Source organism: Manacus vitellinus, unplaced genomic scaffold, assembly GCF_001715985.3.
Source record: "Manacus vitellinus isolate BGI_N305 unplaced genomic scaffold, ASM171598v3 scaffold_34_pilon, whole genome shotgun sequence".
Lineage (NCBI taxonomy): Eukaryota > Metazoa > Chordata > Aves > Passeriformes > Pipridae > Manacus > Manacus vitellinus.
This window is the reverse complement of record NW_021940488.1, coordinates 7,337,375-7,349,627: the sequence shown is the minus strand read 5'-3', so window position 1 is coordinate 7,349,627 and position 12,253 is coordinate 7,337,375. Positions and strand designations below refer to the sequence as shown.

General features: G+C 39.2%; 1 protein-coding gene across 1 annotated transcript in view; it reads left to right on the top strand.

Moving 5' to 3' along the window:
- Positions 1-5,369: 5,369 nt before the first annotated feature.
- The window catches only part of LOC103762634 (multidrug resistance-associated protein 1-like), a 31,332-nt gene continuing 24,448 nt past the window's right edge, over positions 5,370-12,253 (top strand). The window contains exons 1-4 of the mRNA XM_029961436.1: positions 5,370-5,416; positions 8,532-8,673; positions 9,620-9,777; positions 10,808-10,985. Coding sequence (XP_029817296.1) covers positions 5,370-5,416; positions 8,532-8,673; positions 9,620-9,777; positions 10,808-10,985 — 525 coding nt within the window. The remainder of the gene's footprint in view (positions 5,417-8,531; positions 8,674-9,619; positions 9,778-10,807; positions 10,986-12,253) is intronic.

The window sequence follows — 12,253 nt, the reverse complement described above, 5'->3', positions numbered from 1 at the left end:
GAAATAGAGTAACCAGTGATGCATCACATTAGAGACCCACTGTGTCTCTTTTTTTAAGTGTGTCGCTGAACTGCGATTAGGGGCACTGAGATGGGCAAAAGGGACTTAGAACAAAAAGTCATTCTGGTGACAGAAGCATTTTTTCATAAGAACTTGAAAATAATTCTGAGAACTGTATCTCCTTGGATTAATTTTGCACAAAATTGTCTTCTGAGATTTTTCCACAGATTCATTCTCTAACCTAACTTCAGAGAAGGTCTGTGAAAGCCTCTCTGGAAAAGAGATGGAGTCCCACAAGTCTCACCCAGACACTGATTTTCTGTGTGTTTTGGCTGTCATTTAACTTCAATCCCTCTGTATCCCAGCAATAAAACAGATGAATAAATATTTATTTTTGTGAAGCTCATTTATTTACAAATCAATTTCCTTGGTAGATACAAGGGGCCAGACTACAGTTTTTTGAAGTTTGTGGTGAGGCAAAGAGGCAGACGAAGTCTGCGTTATTCGTATGCAAAAGCTGGATGCTCTAATTATCTGGCCCTAATTATTTCCAGTGCAGGAGAAAGGAAAACATACCATAACCATTCAAATACGGGGCAAATACATCCTAGAAATGTGGGGGTTTTTTTGCAAAGTGTCTCCTTCACAGCGCTTCTAAACACAGGGTCTGGATCCACTTCTTTTCCTTCCACAACAGTTAAGGGTGTGGGTGTGTATGTGTGTTTCATTACTTAATTTTGAGTGATCAGTCTCTCCAGCTGGCTTTATGAATCTGAGCAGCTCAGCAGAGCTGTGCTGCACAAGCCTCTGCAGTGCACAGCCTTTAGGGGGTCTCTTCAAGGGCTTTCCTGCTTTGAATGCAGCCACAAGGAGAAAAAGATGCAGCATATCTGCTGGTATGAAAATCCACTCAGCTCAACAAGTGATCTCTTATTAAAGTTTTGTTTTAATTTCTCAAATGCGTCACTTTATTTGGAGTAAAGTCCACCACTCCTGTAATTCATTTGTATTTCCTCTTTGTCTCAGATCTCTGGCACTTTGTCAAACTATTACTATAAAAGCACAGCCCTCCTGACACTATGTATCACTTAGAACAATATAGCTAGTAAGTACTCAAAATGAAAAAAGAAAATTAAAAAAAATTAAAAAAAATTAATAAAAACTTTATTTTATTACAGTCCAAGATTGCTATGACTTACAGGTAAGAGAATGGCCCCCAAAAGTTTTTGATAAAATAACAGCTAAAAACAGTACTGTGTGGTTTTCAAGATTAAGATCGAATTCTTACACAAACCTTGATATGCTGATCTGTGGTCACATGCAAATAGTATTTCCCCTTCTAATCTTCTCTCTACACCCAAGGATTTCATAGTCTTGGGAAATTCCACTCTCATTTCTCTTACGACTCAAGTCACTTCTACAGAAAAATTCTTCACTAACCACTAGCTTAGGAGAGCTGCTCCCTTTCGGGTAAGAGGAAATCATACCCATCTTTTGGAATGCCGTATGTTTAACTGTGAAAATAAGTTGTCTAAGGACTACAAACAGAAAAACTATGACGTGGTGGAAGAAATGTAAAACTCATCATTTACTCTACACTGAGGCTTGTTATTCCTGTGAATTGATAATCCCTTTCTAAATAGACTTGACAAGTTGGTAACTAATCATCCATCAGAAAATATGGGCACCAAGGCAAAAGACGCCATCTACACTTTGGAAAATAAATTATTTAATAATTATTTTTCACATTGTTGTCATCAGGAGGACTACTGAAAATGCACTCCTTTGTAAAATAACACTTAAAAATATATAATGAATGTTAAATGTGTCCATGTGCTTGAAACCTGTTTGTAACCCACTAGCATGCAGCCGTGGCTTATAAGGCAGGTGTAACTTCAGCTTTAAGGAGAGAAATCACATTCCAGTAATTTTTAATTATTGAGAAATGTACAACATCCAACACTGTACATGTGTATTTTATTAGTAACAATCATAATGCTTTACCATGCTGATGACTGAAACACTTCAGGGCTCTAAAGGTTTCGGAAGCATCTGCCACCCATCCGTACTCCAGCAGCTGCAGCACCCGCCTGCTCCCTAGGGTGGCACTGTGGGAAGCACAGTTTCCCAGCCCCGTTTTCACGTGGTTTTGTGGTTTTCTGCTAGTTCTCCACTGCTTGCTTTCAGTTTCACTTGGAGGAGAAGGAAATACCCCGTGGCACACACACTTCTTCCCAGGGCTGTGTTTCTGTGTAATTCACGCTTCCTCTGCTAGGCCTGACAACAACAACATTTTCCTCCTGTCAGCAAGAGAAACCCTGAAATGTAAAATTGAATAGAGTGCCTTAAAATGTTGAAGTCCTCCCACAGGGCTCACACCCACTCACACATCGCTCTTTTCTGACCTATTTCTATATTTGGACTATGTATGTTGTGTGCATTTGGTACCCTACGGACTATAGGAATAAGCTGGCCACCTGCTGTGTTGTTCCAAGTTCAAACCTATAAAAACACTATACCTTATTGGAATGCCTTGCTCCACATTGACTTTAAAATTGGTTAAACGAGGTTTAAAAAACTTGCAGATATGCATGCCTTTGCACTAACTACAGGCACTGAAGTTAAATATGCTTATACAATACATAGATGAAGAAATGAAAGGAATGCCATGTTTGGTTCCCTTCATCATGGCTGGGCTTCGCGAACGAAGATTTGGGAAAGGTCTCTACCCACGTTTGTCACAAGCACGCTGGTGGCTAAAAAGGCCAATATGAGACAAGCATGTCTGATTGCAAAAGACACAGCAGAAAGACTCCTTAGGTGGTAAATTCTGCAAGGCACGATTCTTTCTGCATTGTCTTTTCTCCTCAAGGGTGATCCTGCGTGCTTTCTCAAAAGCATCAGCAGCATTATAGATGGTGTGTCTCCAGGTCTCCCAGTTGGAGGCCAGAGTAGAGCAGTTATGATGATCAATATGGCCAAGGTTGAGATGTTGGTTCAGAGAGTCCTTGTATCTCCTCTTTGGGGCTCCTCTCTTGTGGCAGCCAGTGGCAAGTTCACCATAGAGCAGGATCTTAGGGAGGCGGTGGTTGGTCCTTCATCCTGGAGACGTGCCCTGCCCATCGCAGCTGTGTTCTCAGTAACATGGCCTCAATGCTTGTGACTGCTGCTTGTTCAAGAACAGATGTATTGGTCACATAATCTGACCAGTGGATGTTTAGGATTGTGTGGAGACAGCACTGATGGAAGCGTTCTAGGAGACGCAGGTGGTGGCGGTAGATGACCCATGATTCAGACCCATATAAAAGAGTAGACAGCACTATGGCTCTGTAAACACTGATCTTTGTGCTTTTTTTCAAGTGTTTATTACACCATACTCTTTTATGAATCTTTCTGAAGGCACTATATGCCTTTGCTAACCTGTTGTCTATCTCTCCATCAATCTGACTCATCCGAGGAGATGAGTCTACCTTTGGTTACCTTACACAAGGAATAACTGGCAGTTTAATCCTAAATCAGATTATGTCTCTGTTCTAACTTTGCCATGAAAAAATTGTCTCCTTTTTCCAACTATGCCAGTTGTAATAAAATAGATCAGTTTTATTTGCAAACATTCTGTGCTATTTTATAGTTTGTCAGTCTTTTAATTGTATTAGCCTTAATGTATTAAATTAAACTCTTCAGAACTTCCTCTTCACAGAGTTAACAACTCAAGTTTCTATTTCTCTAGATGCACCTTTTTTAGCACAACAGCACACAGTACAGAGTCCATTGAGTCAACAATTTATTTATTATCAGATGACTCAACGAATGCCTTCCAATTTATCCTCTTCCCCATATCAGAATCAAGCTGCAAATGTTAAGACTTCACAGATTCCCCCTGAATTGGCCCTTCCACATTCAAGTGAATGTGAAGTGCACCTGTTCAATGAAAGACACTCTGAAAGAATGAGAAAATGGCTAAATTGTGACAATGACATTAGTACTGAAGATAACAAAAGGAGACAGAAAGAGGATGGCCAAAACCACAAGGAGTGCTAAGCCAAGAAAAAGACACACTAATACTGGATAACTGGGTTCATCCTTTTTGTTTTCTATTTTTATTTGAGGGAAATGTTCATCTTTGAAAGTTTATTCAAAAAGGAATGTTAAAGGTTCATATTGTTTTTGAAATGTGTTATGCATAGAATCAGAATATGCTGAGTTGGAAGGGACCCATCAGGATTATTGAGTCCAGCTCCTGGCCCTGTACAGGACAACAGAATCCCACCCTGTGCCTGAGAGCGTTGTCCAAACGCTCCTTTAACTCTGCCAGGCTTGGTGCTGTGACCACTGCCCTGTTCCTGTGCTCAACCATCCTCTTGGCGCAGAACCTTTTCCTAGTATCCAGCCTAAACCTCCGCTGACACAGCTCCATACCATTCCCTCGGGTACTGTCAGAAGTCACCAGGGCCCAGTAAGGAGAGGGTTTATGCGTTCAATGATAAGACGCTTGGGCTGGAATCCCGGCGGCGGGACTGGATGATGCTGATGCTGATGCCGAGCCAGCGGCAGCCACGCCCTCCCCGCTCTCTCCTTTTCTCCTCCGGCGGGTGGGGCTGCTGCTGTCAGATCCAGGGCGGCTGTGGGAGCCATGGCAGCCTCCCGAGGGAAGCGGGGCCTCTCCTACGAGCGGCTGAGCCCCACGGGCACGGAGGTGACGGGGCTGGCGCGGGGTCCAGGCGGGAAGGGGGGTCCAGGCGGGGAGGGGGTCCAGGCGGGGATGGGGATCCAGGCGGAAGGGGGTTCTCGGCGCTGCGGGGGACCCCGAGCGGCCACCGCCTCCCGCTTCCAACCCGCTGGGATCCTGGGTGGGATTCCTGCCGGGGCTGTGCCCAGAAAACGCAGCTGATGCGTCCCGGGGGGTGTGTCCTTTGGATGGAGCTCTGCCGCAGATGGGAACAGGCGCAGGATTTAAGCAGGGAATGCTTGTGACCGGGGCTTGCACTGTGTAAACACTCCGTGCAAACCGAAACCAGCAGATTCGTGTTTGTCGGAGGGAGACTCGTTGTGGCATGCTTTTTTTTTTTTTCTCGGGTTATCGTGTAATCATTCGGCTCTTTACTGAAAGCGCAAGAAGAATTTTTGTGGAAAGCGCCAGAGGAGCCCCGGGCAGCTCCCAGTTGTGTCGGTGGGCGTCCCACGGCACCTGCCCGAAAGGGCTGCACCTGCGTCCTTGGTCAGGAATTGTTTAAGGGGGTAATTGCCGAGGGACAGAATTTACTGCCTGGGTGTGCTGGAGTCATTCCTGGGTGTGGATAAACATTACTCAGGAAATACGGGAGAGTTCGTATTTGCTTGCCTTTGTTACACCTAATCTCCAGCTCACTATGAAATTGGCAGCAGTGCACAAGACTCATACTCTTCTCATTTATGGGTACGTTAGCAGTGAGTCATCTCTTAGGGTCTGAAAGGAGCCTACTGTCCTTTAGGTTTTAGCCGTTGATAGCTATTAATAGCTATGTTTTCAAATGGGGGAAAAAAAAACCACAGGATTTTAACCATCAAGATTTAGGGAAGGTTTGCTTGTTTCACACGTGGGATGGAACAACGTGTCAGATTGGAAGAGACCCATAAGGATCATCAAGTCCAGCTCCTGTGCTTTACTGTTAGTGTGATGTTACTCTAGGATATGTATGAGATCAAGCTAAAGTGGTGGCTAATATCCTCTTACAGCCAGTTAATTTGTGTTAATTCGTGAGACTGTAGATGTCTTCATACCTTGTGTTAGAGTGTATTGGTGCAAGAAGGGGACAGGCAAAAAAAGTGTATGTACAGGCCTTATTATAGGTTGGAATTAAATATCTTCTGAAAACTACGTGTTTAGTAAAGACTTAAAAAAACCCCAACTTTTTCTTCATTCTTTCAAGCATCAGTGATACTTTTTCCCATGTTCTTTTTTTAAACAGAAATACAACACTGAAGAGAATGCTTTTTTCTTCAGTAGATTAACATATTCCTGGTTTGACAGGTGAGAATTTAATAAACTGCTTGTTGCTGTTCATTGATGCTCAGACAATTGAAGACTGTGCCCTTACTTTCCACAATATCATTCTGTCTTGAGCCCGAGATTGCTGTTAGATTTTTGTGCAAAAATCAAAGTTGACAACATGTAGAGGTCGTATTCAAATCTATATTGTTTATACATAGTAACAGTCATTTTATACATTATCTAATGTCATTATTTAAAACATATTTTGAAAACTAAATGCATTGTTCTTGTCGTAACAGATAATACTTTTAGACAATGGGATATAAAAGGCTAGATTAAGCTATCCTTCTTTATTTGTTATCCTTTTTTATTTATTACCTGTCTGTGTAAAGTATGGCAGTATACAAATAAGATTTCCTTTTATACTCCATGTGGTGATACAACTATCTAGATCTCCAGAAACAAATATTCAGTAGTGCACGTAAGGTGTTTTCCAAGTAGCCAGTTTCATGCTCATTTTCCTCCCTCTTTTATGGCAGGTTGCAAGTTATAACTGTAGCTCACCTGCTCACATAGAATAGGAAGTCTCTCTGCTTCTTGGGAAATTTTCCACCAAAAAATAGGAACTGAAAGCTTGACTCTATCAAATCACACAGCTTCCTGTCACTTAATATTTTGAGTGTTATTTCAAACAATTTTGTGTGTTATGTTTTGTGACTGTTACTAATTTTTAACTTTTTTTTTTCCTTGGAAAATGACTTGAGTCAGACATACACACTTCAAAAATCTTAAAGTGGGAAAAAACATATTTCTTGCTTTATTCAACATTCGTAATTTTAAGGAAAAACTGAAAATTATATTTGCTGTTAATAAGATGAGACAAAACATCAGATTGTTTCAAGGATTCAGAGTATTCATTTGAACTCTGACCTTGTTGAAGTTATAGGAGTTCACCTTTGTTTTTCACCAATTCTTACATGTTACACCATAAATACAAATTTTCAGTTTTTCTAAGAAGTTGTGCAGCTTACTGAGTGCTTCTATATGACATTTATGTGTTCTTTATATTACAGTGTTTGCCCAAATTTTCAAGCTAGGCTGTCCTTTGTATATTTTAACCAATTTCACAATGTTTAAGAAAGGAAGAGAAGAAAAAAAAATCTAAAAAAGGATTTTAGTTATTTAGCTATAAAGTATCTAGTTGCAGTTAAATTCATATTGTGAACATTAGATATGTTCCCTCTTGAATAGGATAAATTATGGCTCATATGTTCTCACCTTAAGTGCTTGCAATCAAAATGAGGAAGTCTCAGATTTATTGTTGCATAATAAACCTGTGATCCTATATTATGTTTCTTTAGAAATCAGGCAATCTGAAGGTTATGGTTTAGTAGGTCTGTTTATCCTCTGGCAGCAGTGAGTTTTAGAATTGAGATGCATTGTGCAGAATTCTTGAACAACAGTTCCCACTTGAGTACCAATTAGTCTGCTTCCATCACCTGTCTCAAAAGCTTGTTCTTTTAGTGGGAGACTGTTAATTTTTGCTTTAATTTATCATGCTTAAGACAAATTCACTTTGTATTAAGGTTACATCTTCAGTAAATGTTTGCATGGCCCCTGGGGTTAGTGAGGTCCACCCCCACCACAATTTCTCAACCTCCAAAAAAGCATTTCTGAGTCTTGTTTTGTGTCCTGTGGTAAGCACAGTAGCACACACAGTAACCCCAAGGCCAGCACTGGCACTGAGGGGCACAGGAATGATGCACACTGGGAGGGCACACATGAGGAGATGGACACTGCTTCTGTTGCAGCCTTCAGAGAGGGAGATTCTCACCAACTGGAAAGCATGAGAGCTGCCACTGACATTCTTAAGACCACTTTTAGTTTTTGTTGACACTTAAGTGATTAAGAGCACTTTGTTAAAACAAAATTTCAGCAGCTGAAGGTCTGCTGTAAGGAAACTTCCATTGTACTTGTGCTGAAACTGAGTAGTTTAATGTTTTTATCTTGCTTAAAGAGAAGTCACAGCAAGAGTCACCATCCCTGGAGGTATTCAAAAGATGGGTAGACATGGCACTTAGAGATATCCTTTAATGGTAGACTTGGTGCTGCTAGGTTGACTGTGAAGATCATCTTAGGGTTTTTTCCAACCTAAAGGATCCTGGAATTCAGTAATGACGCACTCCTGTGATAGAAATGGCATTTCATTCCAGATCAGAATAGTAAGTGGAGAATGATACTACACATGTCTGCTTATGAAGTAGTGTATTTTTCTGTAAGGAAATACAGGATCAGAAATGTAGACAGATTCTGAGGTACAAAGGTTCAGATGTGACAATCTGCTTGGGTTCTCCTTAGTTCAGATGAATTTCAGTGTATTGAAGGTAACTGTAAATATGTTCCACTATTTAGCCTGTGGCTTTTATAGGATTACATATAGTATTTTAATTATTGAGTTTATTTATATACACAAAATTATATAATTATCTTTTTGAATTATTAGTTCTGCTTGTTTTGTCTGTTGTATTTCAAGCTATCTAAATTAATTGCTTTCTTTCAGAGTGATATCTACAGGCTACAAGAAGCCATTGGAAAGGGAGGACCTGTTTGAAGTCAATGAAAGTGATTCCCCATACAGTGTGTGTCCTAAGTTTGAAAAGCAATGGAGAAAAGAAATCCAGAAGTCTACCACAGGATTAATGGTACCTATAATTCTGACAATAGGCAGTATCTTTTTCCAAAGTTAAGGAGTCTGGAAACTGGAGAAGATTTCAAAAATCTTGTTTATTGAACAGCCTACATTTTGTAGGGCACAGAGGCCCCTCGGTGTTGGGATCAGTGATCTCTAGTGTGGCTGTAGAATTTTCAAACCTACCTCTTAGAATGATATCCTGTTACATTTCAACATTTCAAGTGATGAGGAATCTACTGTGACTGGAATGTACAGTGACTTTTATTTGTTGATGAATTCCTGTATTACCAAATTGTCCAACTCATTTCTCTCTGAACTTCTCTGTTTCCCTATGTCTTATCTTTGCATCTGTGTTTCAGATAGCAGAAGAGTCTATGAGCAGCTTGTTTATTTCTAGACACTGGCTTACAGAACACACAAACCAGGCTTCAGTTTTCTTTAATTTCAACAATATTGAGTTTTACAGATATTTACATTATTATGTAAATCCTTGACAGTTTCAGTCACAGTTACTATTTTGTTGTTGTAGTTCCAAGGCAGTTCCAGTGTAGTTCCAAGCTCTGTAATGTTAGGAAGTTTATCCATGATGAGGACCTCACCTGTAAGTCCAGTAAGAGTGTGGCTTTTGCTTTTTTACTGATGAGTCCTGCAGAGTCTCATCTTACTGCATCTCATCAGTGTTTTTCTTACCTATTTGTGCATTTGCCCTTCTTTCCACTGATGATATAAATCCCCAAACCCTTTCTACTGGAGCATTCAAAAGTATTTGCCAATAAGGATAATTTTAAATTCAGAAACTGTTTTTATTATCTGAGTAATCTGAAAAAAAAAAAACTGTTATCATTATTATGGTGTTAGATGGACACTTTAATATTACATATTTTATATTGTAATGTGAGTGAAGTTCAAAAATATTTTTTGTCTTAATTCTGTATATGTTTTTTGTAATCTTGCAGGCTTCTTACATCCAAAGAATGCTATTGAAGAAAACAAGTTTCCATAAACCGTCTTTGATTTTGCCATTATGGCAAACATTTAAATATTTATTCATTAATGCTGCACTTCTGAAAGTTGCAGCTGACGTTCTGGCTTTTATGAGTCCACAAATAATGAAGTGAGTTTTTCATGTGTTTTACTTTATTTTCAAAGAGCAACAGTAATGATAAAGTTAAAGGGTTACCAGTATCAAAACCAAACTAAGCAACAGCTTAGATGTGTAAAGATTTTATCTTCCCCCTCCATAATTACCTAAAAATGATTTAACGGGGGAAAGGTCAAAGCCATCAGAAATTTTATAGCTGAAGAAGAGACAAAACCAACAGAAGTTCCACAATATTGTATGTAAGTAGTTTGTATGCATAAATAAAAAATCAAGGGACTACAAGTATACCAAACCTTCCTGCTTTCTTGTCATTGTTTTTCCACCTCTACTTTTAAAAAAACCTCAAATATATAAATATATAGAGAGCTTCAGCATTTAATGAAAACTGCAATTATTCTACTATCATATTGTTTGTACCATGAAGTTCCAGTGAGATTGGTACCAAGTGGTTTTTAGAAATTGTGCTTACCACAGAGGTGTTAAGAATTGATCAAACACTTGGGTGTTTATAAAGAAAAGACTTAATGAACAGAATTATCATTAACCTTCAAACTATACCCTGAATCGGTGTAATCGTGAACAAAATGGTTGACTATAAAATCTGTTTGAAGATATCATGGTTGATGGTTATTTAAAATAATCTTTTAGTAACACAAAAATCAGAATTTTCCTCTAGAGTTTTTTTCTATCTCACTTTCATGTTTAGTAGTAACAACCTTTCCAAGTACAAATATCTAACTATTTTTTTTCTTTTTTTTCTTTTATGAAATTATTTTCTTTTATTCTTTGTTTATACTCCATTTTCGGAGAAGTTAGCAGTAGCACATGTCTAGATTTATATTTAAGAATTGCTTCTAAGCTAACAAATTGAAAAACACAGATAAAACCTGCCATTCTTATCATATTTTGTTGTGACCTTCCACCATATCTGAACCCAAAATAGCCTCAATTAAACAAGTTGCCAGTATCTCAGTTTACTCTTTTTACTGTTGGTTGTTGACTTAATGGGCAGAATTTAAAATTCATTTTCTTTCATTTTCAGAGCAATGATAATGGCCAGTGAAAGTCAGCCTAGCTCGTGTTGGAGGGGTTGTGGCTATGCTGTTGTCCTGTTTTTTGTAGTTCTCTCTCAAACTCTTCTCCGTCAGTTGTACCAACGTAACAACATACTTACTGCAGTCAAAGTCAAGACTGCAGTTGTTGGACTGATATACAAAAAGGTAATCGTGTGTTCTTCTACCTCTCTTTCAAAACAAAACCTAAAACATACCCATAGTGTTCAAAGACAGTGTGCTTACCAGCCTGATCAAAACACAGGATGCGATACACTTGGTGACAGGATAACAGACTGAGGTTATTTTTTGATGGTTGTTTATTTATAAGAATTTGGGATTTCAGCAGCATTTCTGTTGTAAGACTCTGATCCTGAAATTACATACTTTTTGTCAGCCACATGTACAGACGTGATTTGGAGATAGATGTAGAAACTGCATTCTATTTTGGTTATGAGTTAATTTCCCAAATTTACTGAATGACATGAGCACACTGTTTAGGTTGGATGTCTGGGGAAAAGTAAAGGTATAAATGATCACGGTTGTTGCTATATAGTAGCAGTGAATATGAGAAGGTGAACTTTGCCACTCTGTCTCCTTTCAAGGTTACAATTTCCCCTGTTTTTAGTGAAATTCCTTTTGAGTTGAATACCCAGTAGTTTCGTTGATTTTCAGATGTTTCCACCACTGTGGAAATATATCTGTAGCTTAATCCACTGAGCATTAGCTGATTTAATAAGATACAGAGCATTACCTACAAGAGATGCAAATGCAGATGCAAAAAGACGTTGTCTGATCTGCTAAACTTAAAAACATTTATTGTCCTGTTATTACGAAGGATTTGAGATAAGGCTGGTTTCTCAGGGCTGCACCTTTAGTTTGTTTTGTTATAAACATGGTACGTGGGTATTTTTACTGCAGTATTTAACTATTAAGCATAAGCTAAGGAAGGAAATAACCAAAATCTGAACTAAATTACTGTCTTCGTTAGTTTAAAATACAGTCTCTTTTTGAAGAATCAAACTGATTTTTTAACGTAGACTTCTCAGGTATTTTCTGAACCAGTACGCAGAATTTTACTGGTAACTTGCAAATGAGTTCAATAAAGGATTTAATTCTCTCAAGTCACATGCCAAGGTGTGTCAGTGCATCAGGTCATGGGCAGGAGAATAGAGACTTCAGTTGGAGTAGGCATATCTTCTGGGAAGTTTTCTCACTTACAGAGAAGAGATACAGCCTCTTCCTCTCTCTGAGTAGAGCTGATTAGTGAATGTCAGGTCAGGGCTGTATTTGACACATGGGGTGGATGGTGGAGTGAGCTGCTGCAGCACTGTCTTGTTGCATGCAGGAGTTGGAGGTGAGACGGGAAAAATGTGAGGCATTAACAGGGAGTGAGAGGGTGTGTGTGTGAGTTTATCTGGGTGTCAGTCCCGAGA